At 41.0% G+C, this 21,853-nt stretch overlaps 2 protein-coding genes across 3 annotated transcripts in view; one reads left to right on the forward strand and one right to left on the reverse strand.

The window, feature by feature from the left end:
• Positions 1-21,853, reverse strand: part of ctdp1 (CTD (carboxy-terminal domain, RNA polymerase II, polypeptide A) phosphatase, subunit 1) — a 99,201-nt gene that overhangs the window by 76,655 nt on the left and 693 nt on the right. Inside the window, exons 3-10 of one of the 2 annotated variants that reach the window (XM_078267407.1) lie at positions 20,552-20,635; positions 18,665-18,758; positions 18,153-18,281; positions 15,471-15,621; positions 13,694-13,784; positions 12,333-12,499; positions 9,024-10,052; positions 266-407 (exon numbers count right to left, since the gene is read on the reverse strand). In XM_078267407.1, the coding sequence (XP_078123533.1) occupies positions 266-407; positions 9,024-10,052; positions 12,333-12,499; positions 13,694-13,784; positions 15,471-15,621; positions 18,153-18,281; positions 18,665-18,758; positions 20,552-20,635 (1,887 nt within the window). The remainder of the gene's footprint in view (positions 1-265; positions 408-9,023; positions 10,053-12,332; positions 12,500-13,693; positions 13,785-15,470; positions 15,622-18,152; positions 18,282-18,664; positions 18,759-20,551; positions 20,636-21,853) is intronic. The other variant, XM_078267408.1, reaches the window with a different exon arrangement.
• adck5 (aarF domain containing kinase 5) overlaps positions 1-21,853 on the forward strand; it is a 57,410-nt gene that overhangs the window by 16,570 nt on the left and 18,987 nt on the right. The gene's annotated exons all lie outside the window — the stretch shown is intronic.

A 21,853-nucleotide genomic window follows, 5' to 3' on the forward strand; every position in this document is an offset into this window, starting at 1 on the left:
AAATGCCAATAAAGTCCCATTGAATTGAGAGAGAGAGAGAGAGAGAGAGAGAGAGAGAGAGAGAGAGAGAGAGAAATACCCAACTACAATGACTCATAATAATTATAGCAGTGGGGACATGATGAACAGTGGCAATTATAGTAACAGTAAAGATAATAGAACTATGACTTCAAATAATAGTAGCAGTGGGCGTCGAGCAGGATCACGGCAGCAGCTGCAGCCACGATCCAGGTGCCACCACAATCTCAGTGAAGCTGTCCTTTACCTTGGCGTCTTGGAATAGTCCTCCTTTAGTGGGTACAGCTGCTCCTCCACCCTCTCCCAGCGCTCCAGACAGCTCCACAGCCAGTCGGGGTTGACAACAAAGAGGTGCTTGCAGCCTTGGGCCTGACGAACCTTCTCGGTGCCTGGGGGGGGACAGGGATGAGAACAGGTTTTCACCTTACAATCAAAAACTCCTACCAAAAGTAGGGCTGCACGATATGAGGGAAATATCTAATTGCAATTGTTTTTGACTGATACTGCGATTGCGATATGATTCACGATATTGGAGGGAATGATCATTATTCGCATTTGCATTCAACAGTATTAAAATTGAAAAAATAAAATAAAATGATTATAGTGTGATTTTTGCAAGATCTGTACCAAACCAAGATTTTTTTTCTTTAGTCTGTAGGATTCGATTTGTAGGCCGGGACGTCTCTGCAGCACCGCAATACTTCAATCAGAATGGTTTGACACATATTCTGCATTTTGGATATTGCACCAGAAACACACACTCTGGGTCTGCTGAATAACTCAGATCAACGATCAGACCTTCTTTCCTGAAAGACAAAATAATTGTCTGGTCTATATTATTAGAAGGTTAACAAGGAAGACTTCTCTTTTGGAGTCACTTTCTTTTCACTCATCTGCCAACTCAATAGTTTCATTAGAAATCCCAAAAAGCCGTTTTTTGTTTGGTTGAATCCACAGAGGGTAGCGTTTCTGCTTGAATAAGTTGATGTCACACACAAAGACACCAAATGAAATCTTAGAGCCTAGATGCATATTGCCCCTAGGTTGTTTTAGTATCGAATGGCTAACAATCACATATTGTTCATTCACACATTGTCTAGGCACATTTCCTCGAATACAGTATTGTGCTGCTTATACCAAACGGATCAAAGGGATGTTCTTTATAGTACTTTTAATGAAGTAAGACATCAAAGTGAATGTCTGCACAACAGTAACTTGATCTCAATTTTCCATTATAATTTAAATGAGCTAAAAGAAAAATAAACATTATTCAGTTAGGCTCCCCAACACCATATACAGCAAACAGGCTACAGCCTACAGCCATGCTAATGGCTCTGTGAGGTCGTGTTTAGGCACAGCGGTGCTCTGACTTACAGTAAATGCTAAATGTCAGCATGGCAGCATGCTCACAATACCAATGGTAACATGCTGATGGTTAGCAGGTAATGTTTGCCATATTCACCATCTAAGTTTAGCGTGTTAGTGGGGCTGGGTATCGCCGCTGATTTCCTAAAACGATTTCAATTCACAAGGTCCCGATTTGATTTGATTCAATTAGGGATATTTCAGTTACAATACCAAATGTGCTTGGATATGAAAAGAGATTATCAGAGAACTAATGCTTGTCCTTAAGAATTGGCCCCAAAGCAGTTACATAAAGACAGAAGAAATTCCACAAGTGCTTTCTTTAGTGCAGAAAGTGTGATGCCGAGACGTTGTAACTAAAAATCATACATCTGTGATGTGTATGGTTCGCCAAAATTCCGCCTAACTTTGGGGCCCTTTCTTTGCATGACATGGATTGTTGAGTTTTTGAGAAAGGAGAGGCTCGGTCCAATGAAGATTTAACAAAAAGATTTAATAATGAAATGGCATGACAAAAACCAGTTTTACGCTGCAGCAGGCAGTTCTAATGGATCCACATCTATTCAGTCCCTCACGACTTGTTTTACTACATTCTCCTGGACATGTGGGCGGTCCCTTTTCCCCACGTGGATTAAAACCATTCCCATTGGTCCTTCAATGGAACGGTGGCATGTTGGGCGCATCTCAATGGTTTTCTTCGTCGTCCAAATAAGGAGGCCGTACTTCTGAATTCTTAGGTTACTCTCGGTCATAGATCAAAGACTTTTGCATGAGGATGTAACTTCTTTTCAAGCTACAGGAATTAACATTTCTTTTGTTCTAATCTAGTCGATACGACAGCAGCGGTTGGCTCCAAGACAGATAGCCTAGACAAAAGGTTTCTTCTTGCCGTGTGACAAAAGCAGGGCTGCCCCCTTGACCATTTGGAACAAAGATCGTCATGATCTAATTATCTTGAGAAACTTAGGAATCAGTGTGAAACAGAAAGATATTGATCGGGTCTAACAGTATTGATACAATCCTTTTCGCCTAGCCCAGCTGCAGCGTACATTGTGAATACATCAAAACATAAAAATACATTGATATCAAAGATCAGCATTGCTTTATCTTGTTTTAACGCTCAGAAACCTAAGGTCATTTTTACAGTTCATTGTCCGTCTGGTTTTATTTTCTAAAAAAGCTTGTAAAACATCAACCCAGTTGTCTACAGTCAATTTATGAACATCCTTTTTTTTTCAGGAAAAACTGGGCTATAAGAATATTTGTGCTGCAGTAAGGTCACTTGAATGTAAAAAAACAGGTTGTATGACCTTAAAGACAAATAACTAAATAAAACGGAACGTGAATCTCACAGATATGTATTGATATCACACACCAACAAAAGCTAAGCCAATCTCCTGTCTAAATCAGTTCCCATATGTATTAGGAGTCACACTGTAAAGAAATAAACATTATAACTTATACAGTTGACAAAATATATACAAAAAAAATGACGCTTTTGCCCTCATGACATTCACTTATGCCAATAATCAAATAATAATGTCATATTTATTGAAATCACACACACAGCAATGTTCTACAACAGTTCTATATATTTGGAGTCATGCAGTGCAAAAATAAACATAATGAACATTATAATTCATGTAAAAGGACAAACTTCAAAAAAGGCCCAAATGTGTGCCACATCTCAAAACATTCTTCTCTGTAGAATGGTAATAGACTGGAGTAACCTATCTTGCCACTCTATAGCCTTTGTTCTCGCTCGGATTCGCTGGAGTGATCCATCTTTCCACTCCATATACTCCTTTTATGACGGACCTGCCTTCCCATTGGTTGAAAGACGTCAACACAATCTCGCAAAGCATCATGGGATATTCAAAATGGCAGCTAGCATCGAGCTAGCGGCAAAAATGACGGAAAATTGATAAATTATGGACATCAAGTGGATAAATCTAGGATGTAAGCGTTTGGATTTATTGCTGAACAACTCCGAAAAGAGGCACAACTTCCAGGCTGGATAGAAAACCTTCTGTAAAGGCTACAAAGACACCCCCGTGATGGCTAACTCCTTAGCTTTTAGCAGGAAAAAATCGGTAAGTGGCTAAATTAAACCGTTATCAAATTATCTAAATATTAATCAGAGGTGCCGTTTTGTACGGTACCGTATCGTGGACGATCCCTTAGGGCTCAACAGGATCCCTAAGATCGTCTAGTTTCATCCAATAATAATAATAATAATAATAATAATAATAACAACTTGGATTTATAAAGCGCCTTTCAAGGTACCCAAGGTCGCTTAACAAATAGGGGGGAGGGGGGTTAGGGGTCAAAGGACTTAGTGAAAAGAAATGTTTTGAGGTGTTTTTTGAACATGGGCAGGGATGGGGCAGAGGGGACGTGGAGTGGTAGACTGTTCCAGAGTGTGGGAGCATTGGCAGAGAAAGCCCTGTCCCCAAAAGTCCGCAACCTGGTGTGGGGGGTATCCAGCAGGTCCTTGTCAGAGGACCACAGGGAACCAATATATGACAGGGCTCGACAGTCAATATTTTATTTGGTTGTCTCCATAAATTTTAAAAGCTTTGTGCGACCGCTTTCCACACATGCACGTTTGCCGTGAAAACATACAGGCAACGCAATTTTCTGTTCACGTTAACGGCGCATGTTAAAATCCAATGCTAATATGGCACCGGTATTAACCGGACGGAATTGCAATGCGGATTTTGGTGCCTCATTACGGTGCCACTTAAAGGCATACTATGTAACTTTTCCCTCTTCGGTCCCCCTACAGGTTGTCTCATTGGAACTACAGTCGCGCGAGCTGTAGTTAAAATGAGACAACCTGTAGGGGGACCGAAGAGCGAAAAGTTACATAGTCTGCCTTTAAATGTCTGCGCTGCACTCTGATGCTCTGAAACCCACGTTAGAGGAAACAGAAATATCGCTGGATGTCACGCTAGTAAACACTAATAACACGTCACACAGCAGGTAACGTTAGCCTACCATTAGCTATGGTAGTAACTGGATTAAACACGGCTAAAATGCTAACAGCTTAACGGTGTAGTGGGACTGTATTTCACTGTAGAGGATTCCAACAGCGGGACATACAACAGTCTGCCGCTAAAGCTATGAGCTAAAAGACTCAAACTAGCACTGGTCACTGCTGTTGTCTGAAAAACAACACAGACGGGACAACATGTTGCGTTTACTGGTACACTGGTAAACCTCCAGGTGCATTCAAAGTTATTGTAAAATACCCTTTTCTCGTCTTTTTTTGTTTTAACAGCAGTTTACTGGTGAAAGAATTATTAAGTTATTGTTAGTGCATTTTTAATAATCATTTAAATTCCCCCCTTTTTTGTACTGATCCAAAAATGTATCTGATCCGTGAGTTTTGTGATCCGTTGCACCCCTATTTGAGAGGGATGGGAACTTATATTGCAAGCCATTATCTCATTGTTACATTATTAAAATGTGTGGTATAGTTACATAAGAAATGAATTGCTCCAAATACAGGCAGTTTAAAACATGGCAACCGTATTGTCAATTTCAGCAACCAAAAGCTGATGCCTGGTTCCCAAGCTGGCAACCACTTTAAAAAGTTAGCGTTGAGCCCTGTATGAATCGATATCTTTTAACCCAGCCCTAGGTATTAGCATTCTAACATGTGCTAACAGACAAACTACACAAAGTACAAAATCTATTGGAGATCTATCCAACTGTTGTTGAGATACGTCATTCGTTTTAACAATGTTCGACCAAGAGGCCGGCATCACTATCCATAGAGCCATTCGTGGCTAAAAACAAAACTAGACATCCTTTCTAACATCAGTCTAACTTTTAGAGAATGATATCTTTTTGTGTGCCCATCTACGAGCTGGGAATCATGCAGGACATGGAGAGGTCATTTAAAAGCTTGGATTGGTAGAAAGATTGAAGTAAGAGGGAAAGGTGGAGTTGCAAAAGGCGGGATGGTTTACGGTTCCAATTTTGTAAAGAAAGTGTAAATAAGAAAAAGAGTACGTTTCTGGCTGCCATTTCTAATAATTCTGCCCTTTGAAAGTTAAAATGTGTCCACAAAAATAGGAAATGGAATTATATCTGTAACCAACCATTGAAGGAACACTGTGTGAACGATAATAGTAAAGAAAACCTATGATTTTTTTGTGAATTCGACGAGATGGACACTTGTCAAATGTGCTTTTTTTTTTTTTTTTAAATGGCCGTTTTCAGCAGCCCTTTCCAGACTAAGCGAGTGGCTGCTCATATTACCCTGGTTTCAGCTTTGGATGATTTTACTCTCCTTCGGATGTAGAAGACGAGTAATTGCCAAGTGCTGCTCACAGCGGAGCTAGCTCCCAGGGGACAGTGTCACTTCCCGTGCTTGTTTTCGGAAAGGATTGGTAGCAATTGGGGCTGAAGGATTACTCAAATTCAAATCGATATAGCAACGTATAACGTAATTTTCAAATCACAAAAGCAGCAATTCTTTTTTAATGCAACACCATCTAACCAACCAGAGGACCGGAAAGACCTGGCCACATGGGCTTATTGTGTACACACACGCACACTCACTGCCATATGATCCAGGTGACATATGCGAATGACAGTAGATGACGAAAACAAGAACTTGTAATATAGCATACGCAAGCTTCGGTGCTTACAGTACTACTGTGTGAAAATGGCCAAAGGCTGATTTCATGTTTAATGTCACACGTTTACCTATTACAGGGTTTTCCCTACCATAATAAGGCTTAGGCGCAGCACCCAATCCTTTTTGCGCACCCCCTAAGCCGAATGTGTGTAACATCATATAACTAACTAAATGACTTACCTCAGATCTAATAATTGTAGTTGGTCCCCAGTGGACTTCTTTACCAAGTTTTGTCTTTAAGCCTTTTGAGTATTATACATTTATTATCTACTATAGCTTAGTCTTAAGGCCCTGACACACCAACCCGATAATCGGCCGTCAGACAGTCTGGCGAGGTCAGTGACTCGAGTCTGTTCGGTGTGTTCCGTGCCGTCGTCAGTTGAAGGAGCCGTCGGCCTTCATGTGGGCCGATTTGACATGTTGAATCGGAAGGCGGGCAGTCGGAACCAATGGCCAATCTGATTGGTGGAGTGCTAACCCAGAAATGACGAGCGGGATGAGCGTGACTAACGCGTCTCAAAATCTGACGAAAATCTTTTAAACTGACCTTTGTCGATCTGAAATGAAGACAGATTCAGCAACTGCACGGTCTATTTCTCACTTAAAATGTTTTCAGAAACACGTCTCGGTGAACTATTTTAGTACAATATGAGGTCGTATTCCCGAACCAGCCGCCATTATGCTTGTTTGTAAAATCCGGGAGCAGCCAGACCCACGTGATGCGTTCGTCCAATCAGCTGCCGGTTGTCATTTTTCGGGCGTCAATACAGATTAGCGCCGCCTGCTGTTATGGAGACGTATTACGTCTCGCGCACGCGCAGAACGTATGCTCAAGTCAGTGTCACTTCGGTGTGTTCCGAGGCACTTTCTTTACCAACTCGGGGAGGCAGTCAGTCCGACTGCCTTTTCTGCCGAAGGTCAGCCGTCGGGTTGGTGTGTCAGAGCCTTTAACAGTAAAGTTGTCAGGTGGTAGAAAAATTAACAGTGTAAGTTTCTCCTTGTCTGTGATTAGAGATGTTCCGATACCGGTATCGGCTCCGATACTGCCTAAAACGCTGGCGTCGGTATCGGGAAATACTGGCGTTTATGCACCAATCCGATACCACGTAATAAAGCCCTAAAGAAAATCTACGTTAAAGTAGTTTAGTTATGTTCTTTTTCTGTTGTAACTGACTAAACTGTCAAACTGGATAATAAAAGAAAGCTCTGTGACATTCATTGTTTGTTCATGTTTCACAAAGAGTTTAACCTGAGCCAGACCGACAACAAAGATAGAAATCATATCACATCCATACAGGGATAGTAGTATACACTTGTTAAAACAAAATAAAATATATAACACGCTGGTATCGGATCGGTACTCAATATCGGCCGATACGCAAGTTCAGGTATCAGAATCGGTATCGGGAAGCAAAAATTTGTATCCTGCCTCTTGGTTCCCAACTGCTGGGTAAAGGGATTGGAGTTAGCCCAAATGAGCATCAATCCCCTGACCAGAGATGGGCATTTCAAGCAAAAATACTATACGATATTCACTGGGAACTACTCAACCATTTTTCTCAGCCTCAACATAATCTTGGGTCTTACGAGTGCAAAACTAGCCTCCATAGAAACACATTTTTCCCCAGCTTTTTTTATTTAAAGTCCTTACGCATTTGGGGGAAAACATACACAAACTGTCTCCAGTGTTCTCATGGATCTCTAAATGTCAGAATGCAGTGAACTGTGTTTCTGTCAATCAAGTGGGGCCTAATTACAGAGAAGGAGCAGTCTCAAGGACCTATGTGGGAATCAATTTTAAAGTGTTACTATTTAAGGCTGCATTATTAATGTTTTGGCCAGCAGTGTGCAGGAGAACTTCCAAACAAGCAAACAGGTAGGGAAGCACAGAGATCCCCAACTGGTTTCTGACACAAACCGACAACAATACGATCTCAGCTATACATGCAAAACCTGCCAACTGTGTTCACATCTGTCTTCACATCCACTGCTTAAAAAAAAAAGGAGTTAAAATTATAATCATTTAAGATTTTCGTAAAATCAAACTGCATTTTTTCTGCAATATTTACGCAATGTATTTACACTCTGTAATTAAATCTCAATAAAATGAGCGTGGCGGAGTCTGCTATTCCTGCACTGGATTCAGAATGCCTACCTCCTCACGAGGGATTCAAAGGAAACAATGCAAACGTATAATTACAATTTTATCTCGCTGATATCAGCCTCCCTGTTTACCGTTCACCCTCTTTATACCAGACCAGAGCTATATTCAGTTACTGCTAATACAAACAAACATTTCCTGCTGCTGCTTCTGCCAGGAATTGAACCAAGACCTCACCTCAATAGTGGTACACCCGTACACCCTGTGGTTAGACAGTATGTTAACCAGAGCTCATCACAATGCAATGGCTGACTTCGGAGATACATTAATTGCGATGACAGTGGATTCAATCTCAATTATTACGTTTTGACAAGGCTCAGACTCAGACACACAAATCTGCCAACATGCCAGTAAGCCCAGCCGGCATTTAAACAAGTCTTGCGTTCTTGAATTCTAGCCCGATTAGCAAAGCATGACTTGCACCAATTACGAAAGGTTCCAGCACATGGCTACTAAAAAAAAAAAAGAGAGGACAGCTTAGACATGAAAGGGAAGAGAGAGGGGGAATGACATGCAGCAAAGGGCCGCAGGTCAGAATCGAAAACTGCGGCCGCTATGGCTAGGACAGAGCCTCTGTACATTGGGTGGGGGGGGGACCCTCTACCATGGGAGCTACCCAGGCGCCCCAAAAAAAAAAAGTACGTAGTTTTGAGGTAATTCTAAATATCAATCCTCCAAATCCAGTACCAGCCTGGCTCTAAAAAGGGACTCGTTTTGTTCGGAAATTATACAGTGAAAAGTTTAGAAAGATCAATTCATTGTCAAATTTGACACCGATAATGCTACTATTGTATGCTTGTTGAAAAGCACAGAAACATTTCTACTTACCAGTTCTAGCTGCGATGAGATGCGTTGTCCGACTGGGATCTTGGGAGCTAAGAACCAGATTCTTGCTAATCTTGGCCCCCAGTGCTTTGGCATGGTAGAACTCACGGGTTCTCTCCATGGGGTAGTTGGTCGGGTACAGGCCACTGAACACTATCGTCGTGCCCTCTAGTGTCTTGCTTTTCAGCTCCGGGGCGATCTTGCGAATGTCCGGTGTTTCCGAGCTCTCCTTCCTCAGGTAGGCTGCGTACCGTGCGTAGTACTCTGCGTGGATCCTTTCCAGCACTTCCTCCAGGTAGATCAGGTGATCGTCCTGGTCGATATCAGCTTCTTCTTCCTCCTCCTCCTCCTCCTCCTCGTCCTCCATGCTCTGGTCCAGCATCTCCTCGCCCATGGTCACCCCAGATTGTTCACTGTTCTGGGACTCCGTTTCTGGCTCTCTCCTATCTGAGCAGCCATTTCCCAGCTCGGGGTCTGGGAGAAGAACTCCTGAAGGTTCTGCTGCGTCCAAACTGGTTTCTGCTTCACTCCGGCCTTTACGGTCCCCTTCCCTTGCCCCGTCCCCGGGCTCTTGCGTGACTCCTTCCTGCCCGGACTTCTTTGCCTGGCAAGACTTGGCGTCGCTATCACTCACGGATGAGGGTGGCTTTTCTGTGACGGAGTCATTGTCACTGTCACTGGAAAGGTCAAAGTCCAAGTTATTGGACCCGTGGCTCGGCGCCGATGAGTTTGCACTGTCCTGCGCCTCATGTGTCAGTGTCCTGTTGCTATCATCTTCCTTAGCGTTTGTTCTGTCGCCCACCTGAGCTTCTGAGTTTCCTTTGCCTCGTCCCGATTCATCCTCCACAACCCCTGTGGGATGTGTCCGTTCATTTGTCGGTACTTCCTGAGAGGACTGAGATGTTGTGGTCTCTTCGATTCCAGAAACGTTCTGGTCTTTGGCCCTTTTACTGGGGCCGTTATTTTGCTCATCGGCACCGAGTGTTCCTCCTGGTTCGGCGCTCTCCGCTGGTCGACTGGGCGGGCCTCCTGCTGGAAGAAGACAAAGCAATTACGCAGCATTCAGGGATACGTGCATCAGAATCAATAGGCGACAGTAAGAACTGTGCTGAAGAGGAAAGGATTCTGGCGTCAACCAGGCCAATTTACATCAGATTTTCCCATCCTGACATCCATGGAGCTCCAAAGTGTTCAATATTGGATAAATAACTGTAAATGTCTTGTAAATAACTGGCCTTTAAAAATAAACATCTGCCTGCCTCTATGGGAATTTAACATAGGGGTGTACTTACTTATGCCCCCTGTATTTTAAGGAATTATATATAATAATACATTATTCATTCACAAAGAAAATTGGTGTCCCTAAAGATTGGATTTTTCCTCATTTTTTTAATTAAGGCATTAAGATCAATTTCCAAAAGATGATTTTTTTAGTCAACTTTAGCATGGGTGTCCTAATTTTTTCACATGATATATATATATATATATATATATATATGCCTATACATACACAGTACAGTATACCCACTACAATACATTAGACTACACCACTGATTTCACATCACATAAAGATTCAGATGGCGTTAGTTAAGGATGATAACAAGCCAAATAGGCCCTGTTTGGTCAACATTCACAATATGTCAATATTGTGCTACGGTCTCTTGTGCTGCACCAATGTGCCCACAAAATAAATAAATTCAATAATGCAGTTTTAGAATTAAGTGGCTACCTAATATGTTGTTGAATGATGCTTCACCTGCCGACAACAAAAATCATTTTATTTCAAAATGTTTGTTTTGTATTACTTTTAAAACTCCACGTTATTAATAAATGAACCGGTATCTTTATTTCATAATGTTTTTGTTTCAGAAATACAAGTGTAACTCTAAATAGTATATATATATATATATATATATATATATATATATATATATATATATATATATATATATATATATATATATATATATATTTTTAAATACTAAATATAAAAAGACAGAATTGCTGATTTAGTCAAATCCTTCATGCAAATGTCTGTATGTTGTCCGTGTGATGGAGATTACTAGAACAGGTCTACTTAAACGATTTGATTTGCAAAGCAGCAAGAGAAGAGAATTGCTTGAGGAAAAAAAAAATCTAAATCATATTCCAAGAGTTTGTATTTGCATTGGACCAAATCTGCTTTGGGCAAACTCTCTATTCTTTTCTTTTCTTAATGTAGCAACAATAAAAACGACCCATTGCTGAGCTTGGCAGCTGTTGTAACATGGGCTCAGTACAACCACAAGTTATCACTAATTGATGTGGCAGCTTGAGAGTGGGTGTAAATGAGGGGGTCCGACAAAAGTCCCCAAGGAGACACACTGGCTGGCTCCAAACTGCTCGTTTCCTGCTATGATAATGAAGAAAATGACACTGTGTCTTTGAGAGGATTCCCTATAGGAGTTCTTCGCAGGGATACTTGCCCTTTAGGACAGTCTATCGCTGGCTGAAAATGAATGCAGTGTTGAGGAGTATTTATTGTTTGGGTCTAGGTGAGAAAGGGGAGAGAGAGGGGGAAGACATGCAGGAAATCGTCACAGGTCGGATTCGAAACCCTGGACCTCTGTGTCGAGGCATAAACCTCTCAGTATATGTGCGCCTGCTCTACCCACTGACCCGGCCACATTGCATTGCGTTTTTAAACAGCACCAGAATTGGTCCTATCGCAAATCCGCCTGGTGTCAGAACTCAGCTTCAGTGAGATACAGTATAGTGGACGCTGTGCCTCTATTTCCAACTATGTACTGGACTGTGTAGCATTCATCATTAGCACTATGAACCCAGAAGAGCAGCCAAAGATCAGTGAAGCCACTGGACTGACTTGCTTGCTTGCAGCTAAAAGTGCCTCTCCCAAGGGAATGTGCATAGTACTGGAAACCACTCATTGGACAGGGCATGCTTGTCCATTTGACCCTCAGTGTTGCATAAACTGTCAGCTTTTTTTTTGTTACATGGTCTTTCAACGAATGTGTCATGTTATTAAAGGGTAACTTTGTGTTGTTTTTTTTTTACAACCTGGATCCTATTCCGCCCCCCCCGTTTTTGTGTCCAAGTGACTGATGGGAACGACAATCTTGGAAATTGGTCGTGTGTAAAGCAAGAGCGCTGCCGGTTACAGCGTTCTCGCTCAACACTGGACCAATTTCAAAGACTTTTGTTCGCATTAGTCACTTAGACACCAATGCATTGGGAAAATAGGGTCCGGGGTTGAAAAATGCCGAAATGACCCTTTAAAAAATAAATTAAAAAAAAGACGTGCGGGCACTGCACCTTTCTTTGCCATCTGAGCTTCCCGTGATCCAGGGGGAGCGTTGATGTCCCCTGTGCCCTGGAAGTAGATGTACTTCTTCACGGTGATGAGGTTAGGCGCAAACTTCCACACGTCCTCTCGGTCGTCGATTATGGAGACCATGGAGTCACCACAGGGGAAAAGATTCCTGTCAGGAAAACCACAAGACGCTAGCAAATAGAGCTGGGCAATATATCGCTATTATATCGATATCGTGATATGAGACTAGATATCGTCTTAGATTTTGGATATCGTAATATGGCATAAGTGTTGTCTTTTCCTGGTTTTAAAGGCTGCATCACAGTAAAGTGATGTCATTTTCTGAACTTACCAGACTGTTGTCACTGTTCTATTATTTGCCTTTACCCACTTAGTCATTGTAGCCACATTACTGATGATTATTTATCAAAAATCTCATTGTGTAAATATTTTGTGAAAAGCACCAATAGTCAACACTACAATATCGTTGCGGTATCGATATCGAGGTATTTGGTCAAAAATATCGTGATATTTGATTTTCTCCATATCGCCCAGCCCTACTAGCAAAACTGCTGAGCCTTTTTGACATAGTATGTCCAAATGTCCTCCCCCCCCCCCAGATAAACACTGCGGGGCTTGTATCTCTCTCTCTTTGACTGTAGTAATCTTGTAGTTTTGCTATGAATCAAAAATAAGGGGCACTTCAAATCAGTCCATTTTTCTTTTTTTGTTGCAAGACGTCACCGACAACCATTCATTACTAACACAGAGAGAGAATAATTGATCTTTACTCGTTGTGCTCGTCTACAGTCACTGACAATATAGACAGGTTGTTCATGATACAAATGGTTGCAGAAGCTAGGAAACTATTTGGATGAATTCACTGGTGCCTATCATACGTTTAAATCCACCAACTGTCCCATCAATACCTTGCAAGAAACCCAAAATGAGACATACGTACGTTTTAGCCATACAAAAAGTCTAGTTCTGCTTTAAAACAAAGCACAGTTAAATAATGGGTTACACTTTACTTGAAGGTATCTACATAAGAGCGGGATGAGGGGCAAGGGTGGCAATTCCCACTGTGATACATCAGCCAATGCAACCTCTGACATATATAGCAACTGTAAGTCGCTTTGGATAAAAGGGGTCAGCTAGATGACACTGTCATGAACGTGTCATATGTTATGACATAACGCTTCTGTGTCATTCGATTTTTGTCAGTTAGGGTTCATGTGGTCATGACAGTATCATGTGGTCATGACAGTGTCATGTCACTCTTATGTAGATACCGTCAAGTAAAGTGTTACCAAATAATGTCTAGGGAGTGGATGGGTGCAGGGTAGCAGAAGGCAATGCCCACCTAAGATTCCCCGTCTTGGAGAAAGGGTCGATGCATTCATCTCTGGAAAGGATCCGATGAGAGAAAAGCTTCTTTTCAGGATCCAGAAAGCCTTTAAAAAAAGATGGGAGAAAAAAAAAAAAAAAAAAAGAAGAAAAATAATGCATATTTTAAAGCCAATTAAGCGGTATCTGAAGACTGAAGTCATAAACTTCCTCTCCAAGGTCGCGGTAGGTAGTTCACACGTATTGAAAAAGACACTTAATGCTACAGCACTTGCAACAAAGTATGCTATTTTATTTCCACGCCATTTCTAGAAAACATTAACAGAACTCTCCTCTCACAAAGAAAATAGCCTATTCTCTTATCTGAACCGTGTCACTACCTTCATTACCCCAGTATCTTCTCATTATAATCAAGCGTTGAAAACTTTCTCACTCTTTCTTACTAGGTCTGAGAAGAAATGCATACATTGATTTAAACCTTGACTAGGGTTACTGTGACCTATCCTGGCTGAACAAAACGCCACAGAGTCTCCCTTTTAACCACACAGCAGATGCTGCCAATAGCTGGAGCACTGCTGGGAAACATGCAGAGCTCAAATCTGCAGTAGTCAAATCCAATTCAAAATGCATTAAACATGAATCATATGGAGGCAGAACCGTACCTGTACTAAGGCAGCTTCTACTAAATACAGTATAATGAAAGATTGCACCCTGAATACCAAAATACAGCATATAAACAAACTACCTACGCTTCAATATAACCCGGCATTAAATCATTAACTGAAATATTTTCACCTAAAAAAGGAAACCAACACAAGTCAGCTACGAGCCAAATGCTGCTTAAAACTAGGATACAATTGGAAGGGGCTGTCTAGTGTACCTGCAGATTTAGCAGGTGCCCACCCAAAGTCTTAATGCAAAAACATTAACTGGCTTGGAAAATGTAGCACCCCTGCTGCTTGCAAATGACACACAGAGATATTAGACGCAGTGAGCCAGCATAAGAGCATCTGGAACACAAAACATGAGCAGACACCTCCCTCTTATGGACACAACCAGGCGGTACAAGTAGAAGCATTCTATTTTCATTAGGGCTGTCAATCGATTAAAAAATGTAATCTAATTAATTACATACTCTGTGATTCATTAATCGAAATTATTCGCATACATAATTAACGGTGCCTTAACCGATACTTTTTAAGAAAGTTGCTAAGGCCATATGGTCAAAATTAAATAATTTAATAATAATGTATAACAATAACTTATTTCACTAGTAAATTGCTGTTGAACGACAAAAACAACAACCAGATGGTAAAGGACATTTACGATAACTTCAAATGCACCACGATGCTGTAGTTTACCAGTTTCATTGAACGCACCGTCTGTGTTGTTTCTCCGATGGCAGCTGCAGATTGTTACATCCCGGTGTTGAATCCTCTACAGTAAAACACAGTCACACTTTACACCGTTTAGCATTAGCTGTCAGCATTTTAACCGTGTTTAATCCAGCTACTAGCTAGCGGTAGGCTAACGTTAGCTGCTGTTGAGTCCAATTAATGATCCAGGCAGAACATTCTCGTCTCCCTCCTTCATTTTACAGTCCAATGGTGGCTAGAACGGCTCCGGGTCAAACGTCAATATGGAATGGATTAATCTGCGTTATTTTTTTTAACGCTGTTATTTTGACAGCCCTAATTTTGATATCAATGAAACCGTGTGGATTCATGTAATCAGCAATTATAACGTGAGGGGGGGGAAGAGTGCTGTACAGTGTCAGGGAACGAGTCCCTTACCAGCGATGGTGTGCGCGTAAAGGCGGCTCCCGAACGTGAAGACGTGCAACTCGTAGAGTTTGGCGATTTTCTCCAGGAAGGCCTTGCAGTGTGGGCGCAGTCGCGTGTGGAGCATAGGCTCTCCTCGCCCGAGCTGGAAGTGGAAAATGCCCTGGTGGAAATGACAAAGAGTGTTAACGATGACACAGTGAGGTACATGCACAGATTTTAGGTCTCAGCATCTGCTCTCAGAGGAAGATTTTGAATGAGGCGTCAATGATAAAAGGCTGAAAACTGTCAATGCAAAGTGCCTTCAAGAAATGACTACTAGATCTAGTTTCTGATGGCAAACGGGGAGTGACCTTTACCCAAAAGTGTGCAAAGTACAGCGCGTACTAAAAACAGTTATTTGTAATGAGGCTTTGACGTCATTGCGCTGGCAGACAGCCCTTTGAGCTAGCTCAGGAGAATCATTCTGAAAACCATTCCGGTCCTCCCTATTATGTTAGAGCAGAAACTCGTCAGAAACCAAAGTATTCATAGTTGGCCACTCGGAAGAGGAAGCGGAGTGAAAAGCCGACTGGCATAGAGAGAGAAGCGGCATGATGCGCATTTAAATATGGGGAAAACGCAAGACTTTCACAGCGTCTCTGTTGTGGGTTTTTGCACTTTACTAATGTGCGAGCGGGGCTCTGTATCACAAAAGGTCTTAAAAGAAATACTTTACGTGATATCTGGTTGCAAATATGAAGTTAACTATCTATAAAGAAATCACATGAACTCAAGTACGGGGGACGTCAGACTACTGCATACAACATAAATACTTTAATTAATACATGTTTACTAATGTTAAGTTGCATGTTCTGTTATCTATTAACAGATGTGGGGGTGGCAGTAGCTCAGTCCGTAGGGAGTTGTGTTAGGAACCGGAGAGTCGCTGGTTCAAGTCCCCGTACGGAATGTGGACTGGTAGCTGGAGAGGTGCCAGTTCACCTCCTGGGCACTGCCAAGGTGCTCTCTTTGACATTGGTCCAGTATTAAGCAAGAACGCTGCTGTCCGCAGCAGAGAAACAGGCTACAATGTAAGTCAACAGGGCGTTTGTGCAGCTTGTATTTACCTTCACGAAAGTGCTCGTTTTGCCGCTGACAGGCTCAGATTAATATTCAAAGTGTCTGACAACTTTATGGAAAGGATTTCTAAGGAGTCACCTTTCTGTTGAAGAGTAAGATCCTTTTTTTTTTTTTATAAACGGAAAAACATCGCGAAATCGCGTTCGCTTAACCCACCAGACTCCATGTAAATAAACTCATTTTAGCATCGTAAAATACTAGGGCTGTCAAAATAACGCGTTAAAAAAAATAACGCAGATTAATCCATTCCATATTGACGTTTGACCCGGAGCCGTTCTAGCACCATTGGACTGTAAAATGAAGGAGGGAGACGAGAATGTTCTGCCTGGATCATTAATTGGAACATTTACTTGTAAAAATCTTCTTCCTGCCAACCCTGGCTACCGAAATCTGGTGCCACTGATATGTCTGGGCTTCTCTCTGATGTTCTGAAGACGATACAGGCAACACAAACACCGCTGCACATGACGCTAGTTAACATTATACTCAACAGCAGCTAACGTTAGCCTACTGCTAGCTAGTAGCTGGATTAAACACGGTTAAAATGCTGACCGCTAACGCTAAACGGTGTAAAGTGTGACTGTGTTTTACTGTAGAGGATTCAACACCGGGATGTAACAATCTGCAGCTGCCGTCGGAGAAACAACACAGACGGTGCGTTCAATGAAACTGGTAAACTACTGCATTGTGGTGCATTTGAAGTTATTGTAAATGTCCTTTACCATCTGGTAGTTGTTATTGTCGTTCAATTTACTAGTGAAATAAGTTATTGTTATACATTATTATTAAACATTTAATTTTGACCATATGACCTTAGCAATAAACAAGCCGTTGTTTAATGTCACCGACTGTTTGTTTAGTACCCTTTTTTTACTTTCTTAAAAAGTATTGGTTCAGGCACCGTTAATTATGTATGTGATTAATTTTGATGAATTAATCACAGAGTATGTAATTAATTAGATTACATTTTTTAATCGATTGACAGTCCTATAAAATACACTTCATTCAAAGTCAACAGAAACAAAATAAAACTACGAAAAGCCGTTTTAGGTCGTCTTTCCACTTCTCCAACCACCACAACTCTAGTTTTGGTTGAAATAAACACACAGTTTACCGATTTACGTGTGAAAATATGTTGGCTCTATACACGCTAAAAGTATTGCTTTTTTAAATGGAGTCTGGTGGGTTTAGCGCTAGCGACTTCAGAGCTGTTTCTGGTCAAACAGAACGGTCTCAAAGAGGCTTTAAAGGTCTATCTCTGAAGGCATCCTTTCCATAATGTTGTAAATACAAACTGGACAATCGCCCTGTTGACTTACATTGTAGCTTGTTTCTCTGCTGCCAACTGCAGCGATCTTGGTTAATACTGGACCAATGTCAAAGAGTGTTGTTCCCATCAGTCACTTAGACACAAAAACATAGGAACATAAGGTTGAAAAAAATGGTAGTTACCCTTTAAGACCTTAGCTAATGTTAGCAATTAATTGCGGTTTACCAAAGCAACCGTGATTATTTAAAAGAATTGACAATTATGTAATAATTGTTACAGGCCTAGACATGATGGAGTAATACCTTATTGGACATACGCTGGCAGTGCTGTTCAGTGGTGTGGATCAGCGTTTGGTCCAGGTCCACCATCAGGACCAGCTTTCTGTTCCGGTGGAGTCTCTGCTGGTCTTCTCTGCCCAGCTGCTCTGCTTGCTGTTGGGAGGGAATAGAATGAATGGAATATGCTGGGCCGCCACCACTTGATGCTTTTTTGAATGATCTCAGTTCTTCATATAGAATTAACAATTGTGTAAATAAGTGTGTATTACCAGAATTTCGCATATGGTTTTGATTATTTTTAGCTTTGTTATTAACAGTTTTTTTTTTTCCATTCTCATGATGATTTGTTTCGGCGGGAAAGTTGTGTGTCCTAAATACTCTGACAAGAAGTGAAGTGAAGATGTCAAATGTCGCAAGGATGGGGGGCACAGTGCTTCCAATAGGAATGCACACACAGATATCTTACAATAGCATGAATATGAAGTAAATCTGCCCTACTAGCCCAGTCTTCCGCGCATCTCCATCATATGACTCACCTCGGAGCTGACCATCAGCTCAGGGACACTGTGCACCATGGAGACGGTTGCTGTGGAGATAGGAGTTTGCTGGTTCCCATTCGTGCTCTGCAGCCTGAGATTGGAAGAAAAAAAAACAACAAAAACAAAGCGTGGGAGTCGTGCATGTTGTGGTTGGTGCATCTCTTAGGTCCTTGGACACGTTGTGACTGAGGAGAACAGCAGCTTTCGCCCAACGACTTAGCAGCAGTTCGCACGAACAACACTACAATTGGCAAAATATTTTGGTTCATTGCTGGGCAGTTTTAAGCTACTTTTAGACTGACTTTTTTTTTCTCTGTTAATACATAAAACATTTTATCAGATGGCATGTAAGAATGATTCCCTGCTGTTCAATAGTTCAGTGCCAGTCTCCTCATGTATCCTCACAATGCAAATTTTGAGGTGTTGACTGTCAAAAACAGCTTTCCGTGTACCTTTCAAGCTAAAAACATTAACAGCACTTTGTTTCTTTAAATCAATAATCTACAATAATGTAGCTTGTCTCGGATTCTAACTTACGGCTGTACATTTCACATCTTTATCTAACTGAAACCAAGAAGAGGGCAGAAGGTCTTGATCCATGACCTGAGTTGTTCTCAGCCCTCACTGTCTGATCTCTGGTGCCACCTGGTGGTTTCAGATAACACAGACTCCACCTGATATACTTGGGCTCAGATATACAGTATCTCAACAAAAGTGAGTACACCCCTCACATTTTAGTAAATATTTCATTATATCTTTTAATGGGACAACGCTGAAGAAATTACACTTTGCTACAATGTAAAGTATTACGTGTACAGCTTGTATAACCACCATAGCTAGAGATTGGCATGGGGTACTTTCCATAAAATCATCTCTCAATGCAAATCAAACCAGCTATCAGGCTAACTGAAATAAAACCATGCCAATCTCTAGGTATGGTGAAGGGGATGTGATGATGTGGGGGGGCTATTTTAATTCCAAAGGCCAAGGGAACTTTATCAGGATGCATAGTATCCTGGATCCATGAAATGACTGGCCTTTAAACATAAACATCTGCCTGCCTCTATGGGAATTTAACATAGGGGTGTACTCACTTTTGTTGCCAGCGGTTTAGACATTAATGGCTGTGTGTTGAGTTATTTTGAGGGGACAGCACATTTACACTGTTATACAAGCTGTACACTTAATACTTTACATTGTAGCAAAGTGTAATTTCTTCAGTGTTGTCCCATTAAAAGATATAATGAAATATTTACTAAAATGTGAGGGGTGTACTCACTTTTGTGAGATACTGTGTGTATATATATATATATATATATTTATTTAGTCAGTCAGTTTTAAGGCACAGGAATAGAACGTGCTTAAAAGAATAATGATTGATTAGCTCTATATTGTTTATTCACTGAATGACCTGTCGTGAAATTGTAAGCACTGACTTTTGCATTCTTTAGGTCGAGATGTTTTTTTTACAATGTAATGTAGGCATGACAACCTTTCTGTTTACAGATTCTGTTATGTTTTGCACATTCAGGAAGTGCCATGTGCTCAGTGCTGTCGTTTTTGGTATCCAATTTATTTAGTATTAGAGCACTGCAGAATGTTTTGTTTTTGAAGCTTGAAAAGCTACGAATTAAATATCCTATATGGCTTTAATAGAAGAAGAAAAAAAAAAATGTATTTGACGCATCGTGATGCATCGAGAGATCGAATCGAAGACATGATAATCGTAATTGAATCGGGAGATCAGTGGAGATTCACACCTCTACTATCAGCTCAGCGAACTGTGCGGGGTCAGCGAGTAAGCAGAACAGATCACATCATCCTTAACAGGAAAATGAAAACATATACATGTATAAAAATGTTACAGTGTGTGCATGCCCTTACTGAGTCAGGTCCTGGCCACATTCAGCACATAAACCCTTCATTACTATCGGGTGGCTGCATTCTTCTACTCGGACGATGACACCTCTGAAAAAAAGAAAAGACAAAATGTTGGTGTAAGTAGCTTTTCGGTAAAACCAGTAATAGTGCTTTAGTTCCATCTTTTTGCGAGATTCGTAGCACGCGAGGCCTCGATTTGAATGAAGTTTATCAGATGCTAGATGTGTATCACAGATTAGCGGTGAGCCTTAAAACTATATGTTTAAGTGACTGGCAAATGTTGAGTTTTTAAATGGAGAATAAGTTGTAAATCCAGTCAACTAAACATGCCTGTATTTATTTATTTACAATAATAAAGAGCTTGGTACAGAGCTGTTTTACTTTGTATCTAATTAAGACACTACAGTTAGCTATATATATATATATATATATATATATATATATATATATATATATATATTTTTACTTTTTCAAATAGCTAACCTTTTAATATTCTGTGAAATGACTTTGTTACTTCACTTATGCAAATCTCCTTCAGCAGACTAAAGCATTTCTGTTCCATCTAATTTTTAAAAGCAGTCACTTTTACACCGTTTTTATATTACTTCTTTCTGAGGGCAAATTGCTGTCACAACAAGCAGCCTGGATTTTTAAAGTCCGGAGGAGTAAGAGTGTACAAGGAACACTTGAAGGCAACACAACTTCTCTCACAGGCGTGACAGCAAATCGTGTTAAGTTTTAAATCAGAGATGTAATGCGTATTGATATCGGAGGAATGTTACCTTAGACAAATATGTGCTAAGCAGCTGCTGAAAAAAAAATACATCTCCTGTTATTCTGAAATAATAGGCGAGCAAGCAGAAGCAGGCATTAAAACGGCTAGCTGGTTTCAAATTCAGTGGGACAAGAGCAGCCTCGGGACATTCTTCTACCTGTCAACCTACACAGCCTGTACACATTTCATGCACGGAGAGAACTCCACGTGGTTGTGCCTTCAAAATAAAAGCGTTGAGATGTTTTACTTGCAAGCACGACTGCAAGTATATCAAACAAACAATTAAGAATCCGTGTAATGTTTGATACAATTTAGCTTACAATCGGCTTGCATCTCCACTTTAATTGCAACTGCTGAAAATGCTCATAAAACTACCATCGAAAAGAATACACCTTTATTTTGAAAGTACTGGCCAAAAAGGCTGCTTGTTTGTTTTGACTGACTTGACGCTGGTACGAGCAAATGCTGCGAGTGGTGTTTCCGAGTACGGCTAGCAAACAAGCTAACTGTACTTAGCACTAATAGCAATG

This window comes from Sander vitreus, chromosome 14 (genome assembly GCF_031162955.1).
Source record: "Sander vitreus isolate 19-12246 chromosome 14, sanVit1, whole genome shotgun sequence".
Lineage (NCBI taxonomy): Eukaryota > Metazoa > Chordata > Actinopteri > Perciformes > Percidae > Sander > Sander vitreus.